This window comes from Podarcis filfolensis (genome assembly GCF_964270895.1).
Source record: "Podarcis filfolensis genome assembly, chromosome: 9".
Classification (NCBI taxonomy): Eukaryota; Metazoa; Chordata; class Lepidosauria; order Squamata; family Lacertidae; genus Podarcis; species Podarcis filfolensis.
In genome coordinates this window covers 38,447,432-38,473,738 of record NC_139610.1, presented here as the reverse complement: position 1 = coordinate 38,473,738, position 26,307 = coordinate 38,447,432, and the positions used below count along the sequence as shown (strand labels likewise).

At 42.1% G+C, this 26,307-nt stretch overlaps 1 protein-coding gene across 4 annotated transcripts in view; it reads left to right on the top strand.

Annotated features, from left to right (window-relative positions):
* Positions 1–5,206: 5,206 nt before the first annotated feature.
* Positions 5,207–26,307, top strand: part of TRIM2 (tripartite motif containing 2) — a 49,474-nt gene continuing 28,373 nt past the window's right edge. Inside the window, exon 1 of one of the 4 annotated variants that reach the window (XM_083631153.1) lies at positions 5,207–5,497. Coding sequence is in view for 1 of the 4 variants with exons in the window: in XM_083631151.1 (XP_083487277.1) it covers positions 16,314–16,451 (138 nt within the window). In the remaining 3 variants the exon portion in view is untranslated. Of the gene's footprint in view, positions 5,498–5,815; positions 6,103–16,141; positions 16,452–20,816; positions 22,653–26,307 lie in introns of those variants that run through there. The other 3 variants (XM_083631155.1, XM_083631151.1, XM_083631152.1) reach the window with 3 other exon arrangements.

Genomic DNA, 26,307 nt, shown 5'->3' with positions numbered 1-26,307 from the left:
TTGCACAATGTCTTCTTACACACCACTATCAAACCGATAGTTACGTAAATTCAACTAACAAATATACCCACAACGTAACTGGCAGTGTTTAACTATATAAATTCTTTATACATCATGTAAACATAACTCTTTTCACATTATCTAGTTGAGTAGAATCAATTAAGGACCAACATTTAGAACAGGAAATACAAAGAGATCAGTTCTTATATACGTAATGTCCAAATAGAAGCTTTTGTGTTCCAAACGTAACAACTTTAAGAAGCAGTACTTGCAAAAGATGAACTTTTCCTTGTAATGTTCCACATCTGCCTTTGCAAAGTATGGTTGTTGTATGCAGCTGCTGTATGCAGGTATTGGATGAAGGATACAAAAGATCTTAACATGTGCCTTTGCAACATATAGTTGTTGTATGCTGGTATCAGACGAAAGAACTTAAACGTGACAAGGATTCCCGGAATAATACCTTGTTTCGCCCTGCTGGGCTTCGTCAGCCGAGCATACTCTAAATAATGCAGATAAACATAATAATGTAGGGTGCTTTTTTTTACAAATTAAAAAATAAAACATATAACACAGATATTGAACAATGGATCTACATACCATATTTTGTGTATTAGAGACATGGAACAAGTGACATGGCAGATACCACATTAAACAACCAGTAGTACTATGTTTAGGGATGCGGGTGGCGCTGTGAGTTAAACCACAGAGCCTAGGACTTGCCGATCAGAAGGTCGGCGGTTCGAATCCCCGCAACGGGGTGAGCTCCCCTTGCTTGGTCCCTGCTCCTGCCAACCTAGCAGTTCGAAAGCACGTCAAAGTGCAAGTAGATAAATAGGTACCACTCCAGCGAGAAGGTAAATGGTGTTTCTGTGCACTGCTTTGGTTCTCCAGAAGTGGCTTAGTCATGTTGGCCACATGACCCGGAAGCTGTACGCCGGCTCCCTCGGCCAATCAAGCAAGATGAGTGCTGCAACCCCAGAGTCGGTCACGACTGGATCTAATGGTCAGGCGTCCCTTTACCTTTACCTAGTACTATGTTTGCTTTTATAGAGAGAGACAATGTTATAATTACAGGTGGCAGCAATCTACAGCAAAGTTTTTTTCTCTTAATGTGACCCCGTTGAAACCACCATGTTCAACGTAATTTTTTTAAGGTTATCAATGGTATATCAAGATATTAATAATAACTCATAGAAAACAACTATACTCTATTTCTGTATTTAAACATGAGGGATGCAAAGAATCGAGCAGAAAAATAAATCTGGTTTCTTTCTGCATAAGGATCTTTTTGGCTTGTTCTACAGGTCCTTGATAAGCCCAGATAACAAAGAATGTTAAATCCTCATCTGAATGTGACGCTTGAATAAAATGTTGCACTAAAGGCACGTCAACAACACTGTTTCTGATTCTGGAACGGTGTTCTGATATTCTTACTTTGTTGCACGATGTCTTCAGCATATTTTCGGGATTCTTTTATAGTAAAACTGACCTTGTGGAAACCAGACAAACTTGGCTATATTGTCATTTGAATTAGTGGTGCTTTGAAGTTGGACACAAAATTATTTCTAAGCAAACTAATGCATAGCCTGCTTCTCAAATGCAATCCTCAATGCCATATACACAATGAACGCAAACAATGACTGCATATAAAATAAAATAACATGGCTGTGTCCACAAGAAGGTGTTAATTTGTATGTGGGTGCACACATGAGCACTTTCCATCTTATGCCACTGAAATCTATTTTAACGTTTCCTCTCTACACCAGTGGGCAGCCCTTGATGGGATGTATTCGCACTGTGTGTTGTTGTTTCCTCCCTTCGATTAATATTTCCTCACCCACCATAAGTTCTGGAAACCTGAAGCTGGAAACCTGTGTGCAAATTTTTGTTTTCCTGTTTATTTAAATATACTAGATTTTTAAATATACTAGATTTTCACTGAAGAGCAGTTAATAATAATAATAGTAATGATGATGATGATGAATGTCTTTATCATTCCAAGTCAGGAAACCTGCAGTCTGTTGTGTGCATGTCTACAGGAATTTGATGAAGTTTATGCACACTTACTTTTTTTTTTTTTTAGTACAATTTTCTCATCGTACCAGATTGGGTAAGGGCGGTGCATGGCGCGCTTAGATGTGCTCCTGCAATGCATGGGCAGGGGGAAGGAAAGGAAACCCCAGCACAAAATGGTTGTATAGGCTATAAGCTGTCCTGTGATCTTGGGGTGAAGGGTGTTACATAAATTTAACACACAAACACACACACTGTCTACAACAACAAACAGGGCCCACAGCTGAGAGCTGCTCACCTTGTAATACAATGGTACCTCGGGTTAAGAACTGAATTCGTTCTGGAGGTCCGTTCTTAACCTGAAACTGTTCTTAACCTGAGGTACCACTTTAGCTAATGGGGCCTCCCGCTGCCACTGTGCGATTTCTGTTCTCATCCTGAGGTAAAATTCTTAACCCGAGGTACTACTTCCAGGTTAGCGGAGTCTGTAACCTGAAGCGTCTGTAACCTGAGGTACCACTGTACGTTTTCTAGGCCAGCATCCTGAGCATTGCCAAGCATCTGGACCCAGCAACTATTTTAGGATGTGTTCACATTACCACCTTAGGGTGCAGTGAAGTTCTTGTTTCTTGGTGCATTTCACAGCTCTTCCTTTTCTCCTCAGCTGTTCAAATCAGGGCAGGGAAGTCTTTATCCTATGTAGAAAAATGTTCACTCTGGAGTGCTTAAATCATTCCTAATTTGTCTATTCAATCCGTTTGAAGTACAGGATACATAACAAAGTACAGGATATGTAATGTGAACATGGATTTAAATCCCACCACTGGAAACTGGAATATGAACACAGCCAATATTTTTAACTTCAGGATTTTGGGCAGTCAAAGCTTAGCTACTTTTTTTTTAACATTCCGAGTGTTGCATGAAATCTAATGTGCACATGGCCCAGAGGCTGTGAATGTTCAATGAAGCTATGAGTTTCATTTCTCACAGTGTCAAATTACAGAAAAGAGCACATACGGAGCAGCTCTATAATCTACCTGGAGGGTCAAATAGAATTTTACATGTAGGTAGGCAGAAGAGTTTCGTGTGGATTTCCTCCCCACCCCCGCCAAAAAAAAAAGCAGCCATGTAAGACTGTGATCACAGTGGAAGAGCAGCAGGGGAGGGGCTGCTTAACCCTTTCTGAGGGTCCTCTGCCCACAATCAAACCCACTTCCCCAACTGTTTTTGCTCATGTGGGGGAATGTTTTTAAAAGAAAGGAAATGTACAATAAGACCAGCACCAACAGTTGGCACTTCCAAAAGGCTGGGGGAAGAGACTGACCATCATTGCTCTCCCCAACATTTGCCATTTGCCTTTTGCTTCTGCCGGTCTCCTCTGGAGTAAAGGATATGGGAGCCAGCTGTATGTCATCTAGCCTGATAAGAACTGAACTGAATTTAAGCCAGGCACGTTGGAGTGTGCATCTGTGTACAGTGGTACCTCAGGTTACAGACGCTTCAGGTTACAAACTCCACTAACCCAGAAATAGTACCTCAGGTTAAGAACTTTGCTTCAGGATGAGAACAGAAATCATGCGATGATGGCGGGAGGTCCCATTAGCTAAAGTGGTACCTCAGGTTAAGAACAGTTTCAGGTTAAGAATGACCTCCAGAACGAATTAAGTTCTTAACCCGAGGTAGCACTGTACTTAAGCCTAGATTATGGTGTGGTTGTCATTGTTTGCTAAATTATTTAGTTTCTTCATTTTCAAATCTACTGATGTGCTCTATATTTTGTACAGTGGTACCTCGGGTTAAGTACTTAATTTGTTCCAGAGGTCCGTTCTTAACCTGAAACTGTTCTTAACCTGAAGCACCACTTTAGCTAATGGGGCCTCCCGCTGCCGCCGTGCCACCGGAGCACGATTTCTGTTCTCATCCTGAAGCAAAGTTCTTAACCCAATGTACTATTTCTGGGTTAGCGGAGTCTGTAACCTGAAGCGTATGTAACCCGAGGTACCACTGTGTATTATTTTCTATCAGAGGCTTTTCTTCACCTGGAATCTTGTATGTATCTGCAAAATAACGTTGTTCAGGGGCATTGTGGGAAATTCAAAGGGTGGCTAGACAAAGCCACCTAGCACTGCTCAGACTAGAGTGCTGCCATTGCAATCACATAAACCCAGCCAGGGCCCACGGACAGGTGAGCTTGACATAGGGAGCTGCCTTATGCTGACTGAATCAGACCATTGGGTCCATCTAGCACAATATTGTCCATACTGTACTGGCTGGCAGCAGCTCTTCAGGGTTTCAAGGCAGGGGTCTCTCCAAGTGCTATCTGGAGATTCTGGGGATTGAACCTGGCACCTTCTGTATCCAAGTCAGGTGCTTTACCCCTGAGCTAAGGCAGAGGTAGCCACCAGTGGCGCTCCAAAAAATATACGAAGCCCCAAATGTAGCCTTTACTCATATGGGAATTGCTCCATCCCCTTGATCTTTACGGTTGTCATTTTCTGAACTGTTTCTCAACAATATGCTTTTCAAGGTATTCTCCCCATCCCACCCCGCCAACCTGATGCCTTTTGGACTACAGGTCCCATCAGCCAGTGGGGTGGAGTAGTTATTAACTTTCAGAATTTGTTAAGGGGAGAAGGCATCTCGCAAAGTAGCTGTGCGGACAGTAATACAACACTTGGGTGTAAAGCTCCCAGCGTTTATGAATGGTTTTGCAATGGAGTATTTAACCAGAGAATGAAATTAATTTCCTTTATAGAAGCAAAGGGGGTGGGGGTGGATACGGGGGGGGGGAATTCCTTCATTAATAAAATCTGACTGGCAAGTATTGCTCCTAAACCCTCAATCTGAGCAAAGTATCAGGCAGCCTCATTATACTGGTAGTGTCATTTTGAAAATCTCTTCCAATGTGGATTTCTGCCAGTGTTTAAAGACCGAAATTAAATTTATTCAGCCAGTCTGCCAGAGCAAGGTCAGTTTTTTCTCTCTTTCTCTGTGTGTGTGTTTTTAAAATACTATTCGGATGTAAATGTCACATCCATTTTGGAGGCCACTCATAATCTGGGCCATATACATTATGTAAGGTTTCCATGGCAACAGTTTCTCTGAGGGGAAACCTAGCTGTCTGCAGTTTCCACAGAAACTGCTCCCTGCTGAGACAGGTGCCTCGGAGGGAAGGGAAGGGAAGAGGAATGAGAAGGATCACGTGACCTCTGCAGCATACAGGCGCTGTAGCAGATGCAACGGTGCGCTTCCTCCCTCCTCCTCCTCCTTCCTCACCTCTCTCCCTTGCAAGGATCTTGGGTGGGGAGCTTTCCCGCCCCCTGCATCCTGTAATGCACATCTCTTGATCACAAGACCTTGGGCCTATATGGAGGTGGTCCTGATTTGGAAATGCCACTCACCCCGAGGACACTGAATCCGGGCACTTCAGCCTTTCAGGTCCAGCCTTTGCAGAGTCACTTTTCATGGGAACATTTCACTGGTAAATGAAAACTCTTTTTCTTTTTACTTCCTTTTCCTTAAAGAGCTGGAAAACAGAGGAAGGGGGTGAGGGGAAGCCCGTTCTCCGGATTATTCTTTTGCTCAGCGATCGTAGTTCCTTTTAAATGAATGGGCTAAGAAATACGAGGTGCATTTGTGTGTGTTTTTTGGCCCTGGTGAATCCGGGGAGTTAATGTGTCTTAAAATAACAGGGTGTGAAATAACGATTCCAAGAGATATGACGATGATAACCCTTTCATTAAAAAAAAAGCACATCACCGTTTTATAGCTATAGTTAAGAAGGAGGGTTATACTGTGGCATTCATGAGAGTCTTAGTGCTGGCATAACTGCAGATTAACATGCAGCCTGTTTCATCTTCTGCTGTCACCTCTTTTTCTCTTTATGGGGAAAACAGCCTGACATGGTTATTAAATCTGGCAGCTGGGTTGTGCACGCAGAGCATGTAAGAGAATGAGTGGCTTTCAGAGAGCAGCCTCTGTTTTTCGCTGCTCCTGGGCTTGAGAGACGGTTCAAAAGGCTCTTTCTCTTCTTTGTAATTACTAATCGGTGGATCACTGCACAAGTATTCGCAAACAATTGCAAATGTAAGTATTCTTGGCTTGGCTTGTTTGCTGCTTTCAGGTTGCCAATTAAGGGTAGGGGTTTCGGGGAGGGGGGGTTTTGTTTTGTTTTTACTGCAGTGTTCTAGTTGAAAGAGCAACAAGATGAAAGCCAAAGACCAAATCGGGCAGGAATGTTTCTTTGTAGGAATGAAGTGACTTTACATTGAATGGTTAAAGGAGGTGGGAAGAGAAAGATTGGTGGCTAGGGAAGTCCTGTTTTGCAGCTGCTAGTGACTGCAGGTTTTCTGTGAGAGGTAAAATCAGAATCTCAAGCATTTTTATTTTTTTTACCATGCTTGCTTTAAAGTGTTACATCTAGAGAGATGTAAGGAACTACTTATTCCTCGAAACAAAGGTTTGTTTTTTTGTTAATCTGGCATCCCTGGTTAATTTTTTAGAAATAAACCCAAACCTGTAGCTGAGAAATTTTGCAGGTATCTGTTTGGAATAGCTGGAGCAGGGTGTGTTAAACCTGCTAGAAAGGAAAACAGCAATACCAGCAAAATGCTGAGCAACACCTTTCTTCTTTTTTTTAAAAAAAATAGCCTTTTGTAATGTAGAAAGATGATCTTTTATTGCCTTTGAAGCATAAAATACTGAAATTTTTTAAGCTTCAGGGTTTTCTCAATGCTGAAGGTTTAGATTTTTTTTCTGACAAACATTCTTTTCCCATTCTTTAAAATATTCATTTCATACCTAATCAAGCTATCTCACCTTTTCCTTTTAATATATAAGACTGCAGAAATGTGGGCTTTTGGAGTACAACTTGCCAACTCTCATTCTGCTATAAATAAAACTTGCATAAGAAAAAAAAGGTGCAACTGGTATTATGCATACTCAAATCAGATAATTGCATGAGAAATGCCTGCCGTTTCCAGTCTGTCTGAGTTGTCATGTCTCGTTTGTTTATTTCCAGGATGTGTTATTTACTAGAGATTCAGTCACGGTATCCCATTTCTATCTATGTAGCAATTTTATTACTGCAATTCTTTCACATGCTTGTTATAGGAGGGAAGCGTGAAGAGACTAAAAGGCTGCTTATGTCTCAATTTGGGTGTTCCTTTAAGTGGCTTGGAAGCTTGGGAAATGGTTTGCATGCTACCTTCCCATCTCCTTTTTCCAAGTTGTAACAATCATAGTTTTATGTAACCTCAGAAATAGACAATTACTGTATAGGCAACTGTGGTTACTGTTAACTTCCAAACCATGGTTTGCGAACACACTTAAAACCATGGGTTGGACTGCTTAGCACTAACTATAGTTTACTGAATCCTAATGTCTTGGCAACGTGGTTTATTACAAGTCCAGAAATGGAGAAGAGAAACTGCATTGAAAAGGAGGGGATGGATTCAGTGTTCTGTATCACTGAAATTGAGCCTCTTCTGCTGTTCCAGGCAAAGGCATACATGCCTTCCCTGTTTTACTGCAGTGAAATTGGAATGCTGTGCATTTGTTTCTGTGTAACCTGGAAAGCTGTGTACTGTATAAAAATATAGCTTGGCATCCCAACAAGCTAAATGCAGTTTGGAAATGCTCTGCTTTCTCCTTTTTCCTGAAATAGCCACACCCTGTTTCACTATCTGTGAAAATGATTTTATTTGGTGACAACTGACGGATTTCAGTTTCCCCCAGGGTGCTTTGTTAACAAACCAACTGCTGAGACAAGTGGTTTCAAGGGCAATATCCATCGCAAAAAAATAAAATAAAATGGAATATGATGCCATTGGGCACCATGTGTGTGTGGTGAAGGAAGGAGATTTCCCAGCTGGGAAAGGTGCCTGGTGGAAAATGTCTAATCCAGGATCAGGCTGGATTAAAGTCTTGCATTTAGAAATATGACGGCATTTTTTAAATCAAAAGGATTATCATTAAGCTATAATGAATTTGACTTTAATGTTGTTGCGTGGGGTGGTTTTGAAAAATGGCTAAAAGTTGAGACGTTTTAAGATTCCAAATATGTGATGGCTTGTGCTGCCTTTTCAACTATGCTTCATATTGTATCTAACATCTAGTGGTTAAGAGCCAAAACGAAAGGCAATCTGTTCTCCCATAAGAAAATCTGGTCCATAATTTGCATAGCTCACTGACTTCCTTTGGTTACTTAATTATGCAAAAACGGCACTTTGTGCATGTCCAGATGCAATCTGTTGTTAGTTCACTAGTTCCATTTAAGCAAATGTCAGGCTCAGAGTCCAGGCTGCAAATTGACCCTAATAGGGTCCTTGGCTGCTCACTTGCTCTTTGTAGTCTGGGGAGCCCCACCCACATCCCACCTTTGCCCAGCTATGATCAGCCATCATCAGGGGACAGGAGAGCTGTTCTCATGCTGCTAATCAGCCATCTTTTGAACACCAGAAATGTTGTGGGAGGCTTTTGCTTTCAATCCTGCCAAAATCAGTGGGCAATGGGGAAAGGTGGGTGTGGGTGGGTGGGAAGGTTGTGTGTGTGTGGGGTGTGTGTGTGTGTGAGAGAGAGAGGGAGGGAGAGGGAGAGAGAGAGAGAGAGAGAGAGAGAGAGAGAGAGAGAGAGAGAGAGAAGTGTGTGATGGCAGCACTCCTCACCAGTATTGGTGATATCCACAAGTATGTGGCATCCAAACACCCATTCACTGCTGGATATGGTCCTCAGGTTCTAAAAGGTTGCCCATCCCTGGCAAAAGCTTAGTGAAAAGTGCTACAAAATCTGGACTGTGATTCTGTTTTATTTATTTTTTGTTGAGTGCACGAAATGATGTCCTGTTTTTAAAATGCTTCTCTGAGACAGGGCTTTGCTTTTTGTCTCATGTGTTGAGCTGTTAGGTTTTGGACAATGACGTCTGAATCAATCAGTTAAGCTCAGAGTTGGCCAAAAACATGGGGGGGGGGGAGAGGAAACAGGAGAGGAAACAGGCCCCCTCCAGTCAAGGTGTGCAACAGTGTCCAAGGGAACACAGTGTTGGGAACACAGGAAGTGATCATCTACTGAGTTGGACGTTTGGTACAGCTAGGTCAGTATTGTCAACACTGACTGGCAGTGATTCTCCAGGGGTTCAAGTGTGAGTCTTTTCCATCTCTACCTGGAAAAACCAGAAATTGAACTGGGAACATTTTGCACAGGATAAAACCCTCTCTGTCACCTGCTGCTACCAGTCAGTCTTGAGAATACTGTGCTCGTTGAACCAATGTTCATCCTACGTTTACCTGAGACAGCATGTCCTACAAGCACCTCCCTGTCCCACCCTGGCAGTCAGTACAGTAATAAATTAAATAATACTTTGTTGCACTTTCATGATACCCAAAATCTGATTGTTTGCTGCACTTTCACTACACTCCTTGGTATGTTCCATTATGCACATAGATTCATAGAATTGTTGAATTGGGACCATGAGGGTCATCTAGTCCAACCCCCTGCAATTCAGGAATATTTCACCCACTCGAACTCATGACCCAAAAATGCTCTACTGACTGAGCTGTGTTCTGGTTGTTGTTTTTTAATATCACAGTAGTGGCGGTCTGTTGACCAATGCAAAAGGGCTTGGAGTATCTGTTCCTCTGCAATTGAACTAGCTTGAAACAAACAAACAAACAAACCCCAAACAGTTATATTTCACAGAAGATTATACTGAGAAGGGGAATGAAAAATGCTATGTCAGAATGAATTGTGAAAACTGGAAAGCCCTAGGTGGCCATGGATTTCAGACAGTTCTTTAGCCTACAGATAAAATTTAAATTAGTAATCAGTTACTGTCCAGGCACTAGGTAATTAGTAAGCAAAAGCTAACCAGTGATGCTTAAAACTGGTTAAGGACTTAAATGAAACAATGCCCAATATGGATCCACATGGACAGATTCCTTCTGTAACATATTCTAGAACTGCAAGCAAATTTCTGCCTTTGGGTACAGAAAATGGTTTCTTCTAAAGCAGAATTTGCCATCTTACACTTTCTAGCTCATTCTATTTATTTGCTGAGATGGGCAATGCCATTTAGTAAATAACCGCTGTTGCAGTTTGAAGATAGATTTTAAAAAATATGCTTTAAAGTCTATTAATAAAAGTCAAGATGATCAAAAGGCCATTTTAAAGCAGCAGGGTAAGGCATGTAACATAGCTTCCTTGTGTAAGGCCAGCTGTGAACACCACTACATGGGCTTTATCAGCCATGAAACACAGTACTTAGGAATCAATAAGTATTGATGAGAAAAGAAGCAATTATTTACAGCGTAATTACAGAGATGCTGGTGGTAGTTCAGTTTAGTGCTGACCTTGACATTTTGGGCATGGAGGAAAATAAATAATTGCCTCTAATTCAGGGGTGGCTAATTCCCAAGAGACTGCGATCTACTCACAGAGTTAAAAGCTGGCAGTGATCTATCCCTGTTTCCAGGGTTCAGGTCACAGTTGTTGAGCTTTTTTTTAGGAAGGAGGAATGATCTACCACAGTCCTCCAGTGATCTACCGGTAGATCACAATCTACCTGTTGGACATGCCTGCTCTAATTCATCATGTCAACTGTGTTCTCCCTGAAAATGTGAACAGAAAGAAACTGCATTGAGGCAATGTTTCAAATAAAATTAAACATTTCCCCCCTCTTTTTACCAAGTACAGCTATTCCTGTGGTGTTTTACCTAAGTACGGTATCTTTTGTTCTCTCGGTATATTGTGCAAATTGCACTGCCATTTAAGTCTGCTATTGGAGTTGATGATGGCTTCGTTCAAACAGCACTTTATTCCTTTTTCACAGTGTTTCTTTACATGATAATTTCCACGTTTAACATGCTCTTTCACATAACACAAATGCCACTTCTGAGAAACTGGCAGAATCTACCTGGAGTTTAGCACTAATTTCTGTGTTATTTGAAAGGCGGAAAATTGCAACAGTTTTGCATTATAATTTCACCTAACAAAAATTTGGGCGTACATGGAATACACTGTCTGATCATTCCTGCTTTGATCACTTCTCCCGTCAACTCTGGCCCAGCACAAACCTTGAAGACTTGGTTTGTTTGGTGGTTTTGGTCTGAATCTGAGATTGTAGTTTTTTCCTTCTGAAGTTCAGCAAGTCATGATTTGTTCTTGGCTTGGCCAGCAGATATCCATTCTGTTTGCCTCCAAAAACCCTCTGTAATTCAGGTGTGCAAGTCATCAAACTAGATTTTTATGTGGGACATTCCTGCTTAGATCATCCTGGTTCTCCTAAAGCCATGGAGAGGAGCCTGATTTGGGTAGGAAGGAGAGTTTAACCCTTTGCAACTTCTAAAGTTTGACCTCCTGGGAGAGACCAGGGTTCAAATCCCCACTCAACCATGAAGCTCATTGGGTCACCATATTTCAGACTGACCTACCTCACAGTATTTTTGTGAGGATAATATGGCGAGGGAGGGAGAGCTATGTACACTATCTTTATCTCTTCGAAAGAAAGGTGGGATGTAAAATGGGAAAAAACCCAAGCATAATTTTTCAAACCGCCCTTAGTTATTTCAGTTTATTTGCGTTTTCAAGGGAGCATTTGAAGCGTGTTTTCCATTTTTGTTACCGTGTGTGCAAAGCATATATGCAAACACATTCTGCTGTTGTTGGCTTGCCTGCTTCCACCAAACAAACACTGCAGTAATAAAATCTCAGCTGAGGAGAAATTGATAAAGAGCACAAACGGCACGTGGATGGTACCAGAAACTCCAGATGACATTTTGCAAAATATTTGCTGAAAGGTTTTATTGTTGTGGTTAACAATTGCTGGTCCTTAGACACGCCAAGCAATGATACACAGTGGTGTCTCTTTTCCCACACTTGGTGTGTCCAGTCTTTTCCATGGACACCATTTGTTTTCAATCAATTTAGCAATTATAATCAAGCAGAACACCCACCAGCAGACAGAATGAAATGCAGAATAATAGCTCTGCCTCTGTGTTGGGCATAACAGCCTTTCTGTAGGGAGTGGGGGTGGGGGGAGAGACATAAAATCTGACAAAAGTTTGAGTCTTGGAGATAAGATGTAGCACATTTGCAGTATAGTATACAGGGAAACTTGAATTGCTTATGTAGTTAAACCTGTTGAATTAGAAGCCTGCCTACAGCATCGGGCTCCTATCAGCACTGGGAATTTGTGGGAACTGGGTTGAGTGATGAAAGGACATCTGATGTACACAAACCATACAGCCCAGCTATAGAGCAGCTACTGAAATGTTTGAGTGCCACCAACTGATTGCACCAAATCACTTTCAGAAACTCTGGTTTTTACCTTGCTAGCTCAGAGATGTAGAACCTCAGACCCAGGGACCAAATGTGGCCCTCCAAACTTCTCTGTCAGGTCCCCAAAACACTCACCAGGCCAAACACCCTTCAGTGGGTCCACATCCCATTTTTGCATGACTGGAATGCAACCTTGAAATCTGATAGTTTCTCCTGATTGTCTGGATGAAGGATAGAAAGGGGCAGATGTAGAAACTCACCTGCTGTACAAATTTTATGTTTGTTGCTCCACTGCCTTTTGCCTCTGCCCACCCACCACTGATATGTATTTTCCACAGAAAATATCCCACTTCATATCTTTATTGGCAGCAGTGAATAGATGCATGTTACAAATACAGTGTTAGGCAAGCTTGACAGTTCCAAAGTTTTTATCTTTATTAACTACAAGTAAAATAAGCATGCAAGATAAGATCGCTCTCTAGGGCATAAAAAAAATTCTATTTTTTTTCCTAATGCAAATTACTCTCTGCAAATTACTCCAATTTGCACTGGAGAATTTCCCAGAAAACCCACGTTACTGACGCAATTTTATAATAATGGCAAATATTTGCCAAATGCAAATATCTGTGCACCTCTTCTTTCCCAGTTAAGCTCTGAATATATACAGGTAGCCGCTGCTTAAACAGCTCACTGCTTTAATTATAAACACTTCAAAGGAACATGTTTCTAAATTAAACATATGAAAGATCTCTTCCCTTCTCCCCTAATAATTGGTGGTGTTTGGCTGACCATTGATAATAGTTTTGATTTATAATTTGATAAGCATGTTTCAAGATTATGAGAAGTGCATATAAGTATGAGAAAGTTAACCTAGGAAAAGGAAAGGCTTCTTTTAAATTTTAGTATTGACATTCTGGATGAAGAAATGGATCTTGTTTGTCAGTCTCCCAGAGCTTGTATTACTAGTGATCTCTGTTAATAACATGACAGCACCAGGGCTGGAAGCAAAACCCCTTTAAGATTCAGAACAAGATCTTTCATAGGATTTTGACCCAATTATTGTTTGTTAGATCTGAAGGCCACCTTTTCCAAACAATTGTTCCATATAGCAGTATTGTATTTTCATAGTTCATCATCAGTCCAGGATTTCTGTGGTGCTACATCAGAGGTTGGCAGCCTAAGGCCCATGGGCCAATTCCGGCCCATGAGCTTCCTGGAACCGGCCCACAGCCGTTCCATGTATTGGTGTGGGGATTCCATGCTTTCCCCCCTTCGCCGCAGGGACCGACTTCCAAGTTGGAAGAGCCCCAGAAATAGCGTGTGTGCATGGGCGCTCCTCCATCCTGGAAGTGTGCCGGAAATAGCGTGTGCACATGTGTGCAGGTGCTCCTCATGGAAGAGCACTGAAAATAGCTTGAGTGCACGCAGGGGCACACACAAGTGCACATGCTCTGGCCCACCAAGAGGTCTGCCGGGCAGTGGACCGGCCTAGCCTCAAAAAACGCTGTTGACCCCTGTGCTACATGGTAGTTTAAGAAAGATTGTTGCATTTCCTGCATAGTGACACTGAACTTTCTTGGAAGTAGGTACCATTATGTTCAATGTGACTTACCTGCATGAGTAAGTGTGCAGTCTAAAGTAGTGTTTCCCAACCAGGAACCATATGGCCTCCCCCGCCCACCAGCACAGCCATAGATATTCCCACACCCATGTTTCTGCCATTGAATTATACAGTGGTACCTCGGGTTAAGAACTTAATTCGTTCCGGAGGTCCGTTCTTAACTTGAAGCACCACTTTAGCTAATGGGCCTCCCACTGCCGCCGCTCTGCCACTGCACGATTTCTGTTTTCATCCTGAAGCAAAGTTCTTAACCTGAGGTACTATTTCTGGGTTAGCAGAGTCTGTAACCTGAAGCGTCTGTAACCCGAGGTACCACTGTACTTTCACTTAGACTAATGCCATCATCTTTTTAATACCTTATAAGTCAAAGGCAATACTGTAGTTTACTAGTTTGCATTGCAGTAAAGCTTCAGGTTAAACCATGGTATGCAGTATTAATGTAGTAGCAGACCTGATGCTAGCAACTGGGCAACTAACCAAGTATCCACTCAATCCTGGCAAGGGGTCCAGATTCCTATAATCCTCCTCCTCCTGCTGCTGCTGCTGTTCTGTAGCAGACTAGTATTGAAGATGCATAGTTCTGTATGAACAGAAAGACTAGAGGGCAGCATGTGGAGAATCTGGAAATTAAAGAATACTCATCATTTCAATGATCTAAAAACTTGATTGGACAGTGTCTACAGCAAAAGATTGGCTCTTAATGGCCCTTGAAGTTACATGCATGGACAACCCTATGGATTGTCGTGGCTTTTATGATGAAATGTATGCTGTGTCCTTTGTAAATGGTATAGAAATTAGTATTAGCATTATTTAAAATGCTCTGCAAAAATACAGGAACCACATGCCAAGGAAAACAGTAGCTGCTGAAGTTTCCACTTGCCTTGTGGTGTTGGGATCCCTGCCAGAATTCAAGATGGCATACTTGCTTCCTTAAGGCATTCTGACCAGGAAAATATTATTAGGATTATGTCCATTAAAATAATATGCATCACTTCAGTGTTCAAATTGCTTCACATGCATACTACAACAGTCCTGAGAGGCAGGTCAGGAATATGACCTCCATATGGCTTAAGGCCACCTTGTGAATTTGTGATATGACATGAAATCTGAACCTGCAGCCCCCTGGATCACAGTTCATTCTTATACACTTCACTGAAAGCAGCTGTGTAGAAGGCTCCTATACAGATTTCAAGGCTGGTTCTATACTTGTTCTGTACTTGTTCCTTTCCCTCCGCTCTCACCATGTATTTAAGACACTTATTTTCACCCCTTTTCACAAGGACCTCAGCCTGGTATAGAATCACAGACACAGGTGGCACTGTGGTCTAAACCACTGAACCTCTTGGGCTTGCCGATCAGAAGGTTGGTGGTTTGAATCCCTACGACGGAGTGAGCTCCCATTGCTCTGTCTCAGCTCCTGCCAATTTAGCAGTTCAAAAGCACACCAGTGCAAGTAGATAAATAGGTAGTGCTGTGGTGGGAAGGTAAACAGCGTTTCTGTGCTCTCTGGTTTCTGTCATGGTGTTCTCTTGCACCAGAAGCGGTTTAGTCATGCTGGCCACATGACTTGGAAAGCTGGCTGTGGACAAACACCAGCTCCCTCGGCCTGAAAGCGAGATGAGCGCTGCCACCTCATAGTTGCCTTTGACTGGACTTAACCATCCAGGGGTCCTTTACCTTTACTTAGAATCACAGAACTGTAGAATCGGAAGGGACCACATCTAGTCCAACCCCCTGCAGTGCAGGAATCAGTCACCCAAAGTGGAGCTCAGACCCACAACCCTGAGATTAAGGGTCCATTTTCACTCCCTTTTTATTCTCACAACAGCCCTTTGAGGTAGGCTGGGCTGGCATGCCTGGCATGCTCTGGTCCATGGGGTCACAAAGAGCCAGACATGACTAAACGACTAAACAACAACAACAACAACAGACTGAGAAATAATGACAAGCCGAAAGGTTATGACTTTTGTAGGGAAATGAACCCAAGATCGTCTTGGTGGTCCTATATCATGCGGCTTTTAGTGCAAGATAAATTTCTCCAAAATTTTGCTCCGTGTATGTGTGTGTGTGTGTTTATTTAACATAAAAGCAGGACCAAACTAAACAATATGTGGTGGCTTGTGAGCTTTCAGCACACACAGCAAACATGTGCTTTTTCCTGGAGTGCCTTATTGATACATATTTTCCCCTGGTCTAAGCATTCCTCCCCCCCTGCCCTGTTCAGCTGTGAGCACTCCCAGTACAGTTAGTTTTTCCTTGTCAGCTTTTCTTACTGCCCCACTCTCCTCTTTAAGAATGAAACACAATATCTTAACCAAACAGATACCGAAGAGGCTCATCATTGGCTGGCACTGTCCCCTGATAGCACAGGTCCCGCCTCTTTGGTTGTGCTGACAAGCTGTTTATGTTTTTGCAAGGCCACCCTTTAACTCAGCCTCCTGGTGGTTATAATGGGACCAATTGTCTGAATGCTGCAGGGAGCAGGCTTCTCTCTTCGAAAGAGGCTGCATTTCAGTGCCTGGAAGGACATAATGGAACGCCTGTAAGTAAGTTCCTAACTGTCCCACCTTTTAGAGGGAAAAAATATATATATCCTAGGATTACAGAAAATCCTTATTTAGTACAGTTCTTGTGTTTATGATTCAAAAAAGTATTGTGTGTGCATGTGTATTTGGGAAGGAAGGTTGAATCTTTTGAACAGCAGCTACTTTGTATTCAGCGACATGCTTCTGAGGACTCCTCTATTCATACCTCGAATGAGAGTGAGATCATCCTGGAGAGGAACAGAAACAGATGGAACAACTTGTGGGATAAGGTTAACCAGACAAACTTGTTGAAGAAGAGCTTTTAAAACTTTTTTAAAGAAGCATAACTATGACTTGATTCTTCTCTAAGTGCTTCTTATTAAAACATATTTTAATGTTGCTGCAGAAATTCATCCGAAAGTAGACAAGATGCGAGGTGGGGGGTGGGATATTGAACACCCTTCTTTGAAAACAATGTTTTTTAGAAAGAGGCATGCTGTAGGGTAGAACATAATGCTTCAGAAAAGTGCTGTTGGTTCTCCAAGATGTATTTCTAGGAATAAATAGGTTGTGCTCTGCGGTGTCTGAATAACTGGTCTGCCTAATCAGCTGAAGCATTTTCAGGCTCACAGAATGGAAGAATGAATTAAGCACCCCAGCCTCCATGGACAAGTTATGGAACAAATTTTAGCCTCTAGATAAAATGGTAAAATTAATCAAAAACTTTAAATAAGTTATTGTGTAGGCATGAAGTACTTCTAAAGAGGATCCTCAAAACCCAATGCTGGAATGGTAAACTTCACTATATTACCACCAGTATCAATTCTGGGAGCTGATTTTAGCACAGTGTCACTCAATTCCTGAATCATAAAGACCCTGTTTTCTAAATAGAGAAGATAAAGAGATAGCAGGTAAACTACGTCTCCTAGGCTGCAAGGGATGTAATTAACTTTTAGAACTTCAACAACTGATATCTTGCCTTGCCTTTCATTTAATTGCAAAATTCCTCCCAACAGTCTCTTCTAATAAGGAGTAAATTTCCTGAGGGAGTTTGCTTTGGTTAAAAGAGCTACCCACACTTCATAAAGCGATCAGACATGCAAAATATCAGGTGAAGCCACCAAGAAAGCAGACTCTTCTTGTTCTGGCAGTTCCCTGTGCTTTTAACAGCTGCTTTACAGGCTAACATTTAAAAGCTGCAGCTTTCCAAGTGATGAGTGAAACATCACCTGTTGAATTTCCATCAGCCTCCGAAGGTGTTAGAATAACAGTGGTCTTGCTAGGAAAAGAAATGGAAGAGCTCTCCAGAGAAATCTTCTTAAGCATCCTTGCATTTCAATTTCATAATATTTTATGTAGTATCTGATATGTCAGATGCTACTTAGAAAGAGAAAGTCCTTATTGAAAACACACTACAGTGGTACCTCGGGTTACATAAGCTTCAGGTTACAGATGCTTCAGATTACAGACTCCGCTAACCCAGAAATAGTACCTCGGGTTAAGGACTTTGCTTCAGGATGAGAACAGAAATCGTGCTCCAGCGGTGCGGCAGCAGCAGGAGGCCCCATTAGCTAAAGTGGTGCTTCAGGTTAAGAACAGTTTCAGGTTAAGAACAGACCTCCGGAACTAATTAAGTACTTCATCTGAGGTACCACTGTAGTCCCTTATGTTTTGAGATATCTCCCAAAAGAAGGCTCTGGGTGTAACTTACTTGCATATGGTAATATTAGTCCAATATTTGTTGGAATATTTTGGAGTAGCTGTTGGAATAGTTAATACATGTTACAATATTTTTCCTCCAAAAAGCATATTACCATAAGTTACATATATTTCCCAGGTTGCTTTCCCTCTGGAGCAGGAATGGGCATTCTGCAGCCCTCCAGATGTTGCTGGACTCAATTCTCATTATGCTTGACCACCGTAGGCTGATGGGAGCTGGGGTCCAACAACAGCTGTAGAGCCACATGTTTCTGATCCTAATCTAGTCCTGCTGTCTTTGCCAGTTGAACCGGAGTTTTCTCTGTCTGCCATCTGTAACTGCGGCAGCTACTACAACATGTATTTAAACATTTATACTGACAAGAATGGAGACAGACCTAGGGAAAGAGAATCTGATAAGGATCGTTTCAAAATTCATTGGCAGCAGTCCTATTTGTTAGCACACCAGGAAATAAACCTGTACACTTTTCTGTTCTTAAATAAATGAACATCTTTTTTTAGTATCTTTTAGCCTGGAATGTCAACATTGTTAATAGAAAGTGGCTATCACAATTTAGTGGGACGCGGATGGCACTGTGGGTTAAACCACAGAGCCTAGGACTTGCCGATCAGAAGGTCGGCAGCTCGAATCCCCGCGACGGGGTGAGCTCCCGTTGCTGGGTCCCAGCTCCTGCCAACCTAGCAGTTCAAAAGCACGTCAAAGTGCAAGTAGATAAATAGGTATCGCTCCGGCGGGAAGGTAAACGGCATTTCCGTGCGCCGCTCTGGTTTGCCAGAAGCAGCTTAGTCATGCTTGCCACATGACCTGGAAGCTGTACGCCGGCTCCTTCGGCCAATAAAGTGAGATGAGAGCCGCAACCCCAGAGTCGGCCACGACTGGACCTAATGGTCAGGGGTCCCTTTACCTTTACTATCACAATTTAGTACATGTGGGAAATGCAAAAATGGGTCTATATATCACCTGGGAAATTTGCCTAAAGCACACCTCTCTCTCTCTCTCTGCTAATCTGATAGAAGGTCCTAAAGCAGGGGTAGGCAATGTGATGCCTTCTAGATGTTTTGGATAACAGTTCCCACCTTTGCTGACTTTTGGCCGCAGTGGCAGAGGCTGATGGGAATTTGGGTCCAAAGTATCTGAAGGGCACCTAGGCACCCCTGTCCTGAAGCTTTGGAGGAAAATGTCAACTTTTCCATCTCCTGCAATTCTCTGTGTCAACTCTGCAGCACTGGCACCAAAGTGTTGTCTAGTTTTCTGGGTTCCCAGTGTCAGTGTGAGGGTGTGCTGGGTGGAAAGTACTTTCCTTAGTCAAAAGGAGTACCCTTTTAAAGATGTTCTCTGCGGTGTCTGTCGGGAGTAAGTCAGCCAAGTGGATTTGCCCCTTAATGCTGCTTTCACTGTTATCTTGATTATAATCCTTTTGGCCTGTGGAGACATGTGTGGTTTTAACTATGGAAAGGCGGCATACTAATAAAATGATGATGATGACGAGTTGGGATGAAAATCCTTCCCAAATTAGCCTCCGATGCTGCTGCATCATGCCCAGATGGAGATCAGAAAAGCAAGCCCATTTCCTTTATATCCTTTTATTGAAGTCATGGCTGCTTTCAGCAAGCTTTTGTTGTACATACTGTAATCAGAAACTGCTAGTGGCTCATATAACCACACACACACACACACACACACACACACACACACACTTCATTCCTTAGAATAGGATGTACTAAGAGTGATCCTCTGATCTAACCCAACATCTGTAGTTTGACATCTTCCAGGTATCCAAACAGAACTCTGAATGGTCTTATCAATGTGAACGACCTATAACCCAACTTCTAAGTTATCGCAACCCTGTCAAGGATGAGTTGGCAGCCCAGGGAGGAATGCCTTTATCCTTACCCTTCCTTCCTTCTTTATATTTTCTCCTGTCCTTTTCTCTGCTCCTTGGTGATATTTAGGATTGGCAAGAGAGATTTTCTTTCACTAGAATAATCTGCCGTTGTGTGAGCTATATTTAGAATAGTGTTCAAGGCATAAAAGAGTATAGCTAAAAAATAATTTTTTAAAACTTGATTATGTCTGGGCACATAGTTAAGAACGTGCCTACCCAGTCTTTGTTGACTATCAACTGATGATGTGTGATAAGACTCTCATAAATCAGACATCATCTTGGAGGGCTTCCATATTGCCTCATAATATCTTGAAGACAGTACTTTTCAATGAAAGCACTTCCTGTGTTCAGACAATGAAGCTGCAATTCTGTACCCAGGTTCTTAGGTGGAAGACTCACAGAACTAAATGGCTTACTTTTGAGTAAATGTCTAGTGGATGGTGCTGTAAGAGTAATGGTGTGATGGGGTGCTATTTATGTGCATGTGTGAATTGGGCTCTTCAGATGAAAAATAGGAAAGCATGGCAAATAACAAGGATAACTCTTATGGCTCGTGGTTTGAGTATATATAGTTAGGAAAAGCTAATCCTGGGCTCACTCAGAACTGCGCTGAGGGTGTGTGCAAGGAATAAACTGAGATTGCAAAGCCATTGTTTGCTTCCAGTTTCACTACTGCACTCAGATGACAGATAATGCGCTAATTTGGTGCTGTAGAGTTAAATCGGGAGGGGTTGGAATGCAAACTAATCTGATGGGCTTTGAGCTACAGTTGCTGATTTGAGCCGGGCCACCTGTGTTTGTTCTGCCAGTCTGTGATCTGCGGTTTGGACTAGCAGATGGCAGCACAAAGATCTGCATGAAGCCCCTGTCTGGTTTGAAAGTAGGCATGCTTCACTTTCAGTGTGTGTGTCTTGTTTGGTTGCTTTCTGCACATCTGCATGCAAATCTCCACTTAGAAACTGACTGAACTGTGTCAAAATTCTGCACAATTATGTTGGGTCTGCATGTGCCAGGCCAGCTGGAAGGAATAATATTGTGACAGGGCTTCCTGTGACAGTCCTAATGCCCCACCTGGGTCAGCTGGTGTCATTGCAGTGAATAGTATGATCTGCAGCTAGGGGGATGTGGTGTTTGCAAGCTTCACTCTCTCCTCTGTGATTACATCAGACTATGAATCAGGTCAGCTGGAGCCGGGCTGGAGGGTGTGCGGGATTTAGCTTTCTGAGTAAGCTTCTGTCATCCTGGCATTTTGACCAGTTTGAAACTGGTGTGTAGGCCATGCACTTGATCCCTCTCAGCATGAATTTCATTTGTTCTTTCAGTTCCCTCCCGCCCCTCCCCAAGCATGGTTTGCCAGGCATAGAGACTTGCATACTGATACAAAACTGGAGACAGGCTGTGGATCTGTATTGGGTCTGGTTGTAGGAATATATTCATTGGCACTGGTGAGATCTAATGCTGCTTTCAAGGTGCACTGCTGAAATTGTAAAATATATTTCCCTGGCAGTCAGCTAAACATGCAGTCTTCTTTTGAAACAATGTGGTTTTCTTTTTAAAGAAATGCAGGTTTGAAACGGACATGTACTTAAACTTGTGAAATTCTACTGACAACCGGATAGAATGTGCCTTTGTGTTCCTGATAGTTCACGAAGAACTGGTGTGTGAATGGTCTGGATGTTTAACACAATAAATTCTACCTCTAGAAGAACTCTGAGTAAATAAGTTTTAACCATATTGTTTGCTTTTTCTCCTTTTCCATTTTCACTACATCACTGGTGCACGTCGAAAGTGGTGGCAGCCTTTTAATCTGTAGAATTTTGAGATAATGTCTTAACATTCCGTATATCCCACCATGGAATAGTGGAGCAATGGTATCTGGAAGGAAGTTCTTACTGGGTTTTTTTTTTTACTGGTTAAGTTTTACTACAACTCCTTGCATTAATTTTCATTACGAAGCTTCTGTTGAAGTGTTAGAAATCTCAGCAGAAGTGTGTTCTTAACAGCAATTCTGCTGTGTTGATACAGGAGTGTGAAAGATGAGGGAGGGAGGGAGGGGAAGGGAGGGAGGGAGGGAGGGGGAAGGAGCACAGTGCCCCTCCCCCCAAGTTTGTTTTGGGAGGAGAGGGTGTTGGCCCTGTGTGAGGTCAACAGCTGGCATTTTGATAGCTTTCTGCCTGCAGAACATCTATTTTAGAATTTCAGTCATTGCAGCTTGAGAGTACAGAATACCAGCTTGACAGTTACAAAAAGGAAAAAGGACTTTTGCCCAGTCCTGTATGTCAGGAGTTGTCTGGCTGCCGGAAGAGATTGTGGGATGCTCTGTAAGCTGGAAGAGCCATGAGAAAGAAAACAAATACTTCCTGATTTTATTTTATTTTTAAAAATCCTGGCTCAATGCCAGGCTTCTTGCTTGTGAAATGTGGAAAAGTGTCTTTATTAAAAGAGGAATGTAGTCAAATTTTCCGGGAGAAAAAACATAATTGCTTTTAAACAACTTTTTCTAAGTTGGTTCATCATTTGTTGTTTCCTGTTGTGTGTGTTTTTTAACCAAACCCAAGCGTGGTAACCCCCCTTCTATTTCTTTTGGTGGAAAGAAGATGTTCAACAGATAAGGTAAGTCAGCAAACTGGAAGTGCAAGATTATTTATTTATTTATTTTAAAAAAAGTTTATTGCATTTTAAATGTCATGAAATGATTCCATGTCTGCTGAGTGTGGAAGTAGTGACTTTATTTAAAGGTGTTTGATCTGCTTTGTCTTTGTACAGTTATTCAATAACACCTTATTACTTAGGCTAGGTGTTTGGATCTCAAATGATAAGCACATAATAGGATTATAGACATACATGATGGAAATAACAGAGAGAGGTGGGGAAAGAAGGTTTTGGTATTCTCATGTGTTTGGATCAGAGGTTTTTTTAAAAAAAAATCTGTGATCACATTACATAGTTTTAATGACATTTGTAAGTTAATTGCTTGCGTTAACCTTATTGTACAAGCGGTAATACTATTGCAGATGGCAACTGGAATCTGTTGCCATTCATTGAATGTTGACAATACCTGTAACTTGAATCAGGGGAAGTCAGTGAGTGAGAATCCCCAAGTTTCTGATATTCACAATTAACAGTTAATATAATTTGTAATGTGCCTGTGAGGTTGTTTAAGGGAAAAAAACGTGCAATTTTTTTGTTTAGCCAAAATGTAACCTTATAAGCAATTTACAAAGACTAGGCCTTTAGAAAACTAGGCTCATTTGAGATTGCAGTGGGGGGTGGAGCTGTCTTATCCGGCCAGATGTAAAGGTTAAGCGATTGTTATGACCAGTGTCATTATTGCTTGCTATAAAGAATGTGTACAACTACTGTGGTGCATTGCTATGCAATCGCTTATCACAGGAATGCTTCCTTTTATCATGCCAAACAATTACCCATCCTTGGGAACCAAACTAGGAGGTGGATATGCTTATCACAGTCTGCCCTATTCTATTTTATCACAGTCTGCTTCTTCTGTTTACACAACTTTGGAAATCACTTTTGGTTTCTTTTCGAGCACACACTGAAAGCTCATTACTAGAAAAGAATGAAACATGAGGTGGGGCTGGATGGTTTCAGGAAGGTCTATTTATGCACATTTAGTAGGCAATGAGGCCTAGTCCAGATACTGTTTTCAGCTGCTTGGCAGCTGCTGTATCATGGCTGCTTCTCCCAGAGGCGTAGCAAGGTCAGGTGGTACCCAGTGTGGAAAAAAATTTGTCCCCCGCCCCCATATTGCAATTTTTGAGCTTTTTTAGGGAGGGTGCCCCACCTTTTTTTAGGGAGTGTTGGCTGCGAAACAAATACGCCCGCAGATCGCAAAAATCCAACCAACCATCACATAAAACCGTGTTGGGGGTACAAGCACTGCCCGCTGTGCGTGCCAGCGACACCCACTGATCGCAAAAATCCGACCACTGATCGCATAAAACTGCCCGCCGGGGATGTGAGCGCCACCTGCCGGGGGGGGGGGTGCCAGGCTGATTGCTGAGCGTATTTGCGTGATCAGCGGGCAGATTTTCACAACAACGATCAAGCCAATTGTGAAAATCTAGGGCGGACTGTACCCCCACGCCCTTGTGACGTCCCGGCTTCTCCCCTCCCACTGAAGACCATGTGTCACATGAATGGGGTTAACTTAATGGTCAAGTCTAATGGTCAGGCTTCAGTAAATCTGCAGCTCCCCCCCCCCAACTTTGAAGGTGCAGAAGTAGGTGGAAGCTGCACTGGCAGTTGTGTGGTGTTTGTTGTGGGGGAGGAAGGGAAAGGAGAATGTTAGCGGCTTTGAGACTCCTTCGGGTAGTGATAAAGCGGAATATCAAATCCAAACTCCTCCTCCTCTTCTACTTCCTTGCCTAGCTGGGCTATGCAGGTGGGGAGTAGAGATTACTTTGCATTGGTAGAGACAAAAATTGTAATCATATTCATCCACCTTGTGTGTAAGATCCCTGTTGGCAACTGATTGGGAATAGTGGCGTTGCAGCTCTCTCCGCACCAAGTAATGTGTGTGAACTGGGCCTGATTGTGCTATACTTTGCATGCTTGCTTAGAAGTGAGTCACACTATTCCCAATTGCTGCAATTTGCATTAAACTTACTAGTCCTTTTCAGTATACAGTACTAGGTTAGTGTTGCACTGTTAAAACTAAGATTTCCCCACATTATCTCCTTTTTAGCCCAATTCATCTCCATTTCACTTATTAGTGAAATGCTTTAAAATGTGATTGGAAGAGCTGGCATAATAACTGATAAAATAACAATACAGCATTCACAAAATTATTGGCCAGGCTTACATTTTTGCAACAACAAACGTTATTCAAAATCAAGCAATATGATGACATAAATACAGAGATTAAGCCTATTTTGTCTTTCAAGAATTTAACATAATACAGAAATTGTATCCTGTCGCTGACATTTGCGCACACTTGGGCACAGAGGAGGTTGGAGTGTATCTCCATGTGAAAGGAAGAGGAACCCCCAGCATTCCCACTGTCAGTCCCAAGCACACAGAGGTTTCTGGAATAAGTAAACCAAACCTGTTAGATTCAGAGTCCTAGATGGTTATGATGAATGTGAAGGGAATGGATGTGACGGGAAATAAAAAGCAAATGTCTTAATTTAAGCCTGGAATCCTCAGACTCTTATGCTAAGCCATCTAAAGCGAAGAAAACTGCCAAAGCCTTCTGAATAGTACTTGGAATTGTTAGGAATTGTTACACTGGGTGAGTGAGCACTGTATTTTTGTGTATCGCAGTATGTTGTCTTTAAGCATAGCTAAATTAAGACGAGGGCTAATCTCAGGACATGCAAAATATGCAGGATGTATCTAGAACTTCCTGTCCCAGCTGCTGGTTTTATTACTTGGGTGAGTTTATAAACAAGCAAGCATGATGCTTTCTTTGATTCTCTAATGTCATGGGAGGCATCAGATGACAAAAGGCTCATAGTCTGCCCTGGTTTTCCACGACAGGAAAACAAATTGGAGAGTTGTAGAGTTGGAAGCTACCTGAATGTCAAGTAATCATCTGCCTTTTCAGGAGTCACCTTTTAATTCCAACCCACAGCATGGAATTCACTTTGAATTTCCTGCCCCATCATCCTGCCTGTCAGCTTCATAGTGGTGATGGTTTGTGAGCAATATACCAGTTGTAGACAAAGTATCCCGTGCGTCCTTTCTGCTATTAAAATAGTCTCCTGTTCCATGAATGAATGCCATTGTTTGTCAATCTTATACTATCATGTATCACAATGACAGAGCATAAAATATATATAATTACCTCCTGGTTTATTTCTTCTTCATCATCTCACTTTGGACTCTGAATTGGAGCCTATATAATTGGCATAACTACCTATTCTGGTTATTTTATATCCATCCATAAGATATGTATAGAGAGAACTAGTTAGATTTTGCTTTACTGAGAAACTAAACAGTTGTTGCCTTTACCTTGCTTGCTGACCTAGCCTCTGAAGTAATTTACAAACCCAGTAAACAAAAACAGAAAGTGTGTGCCTAACCTTAAAACTGTGACATGTAGTGTAGCTTTGGGCTGCTTGTTTGCTAATGGTATCAGTTTTCATCTGGGAGGTGGGTTGGCTCTCATTCATGTGGAGTGGAGTGGAAGAGTCCTATTTTTAATTACTGCTGTTGGCCTTTTGCTGTAACGTTGGAATCTGGGTTGCCTTAACTAGTTCATTGTGCCTTGCTGTTTTTGAAAGTTCCAGAGCACTAATGTAACATG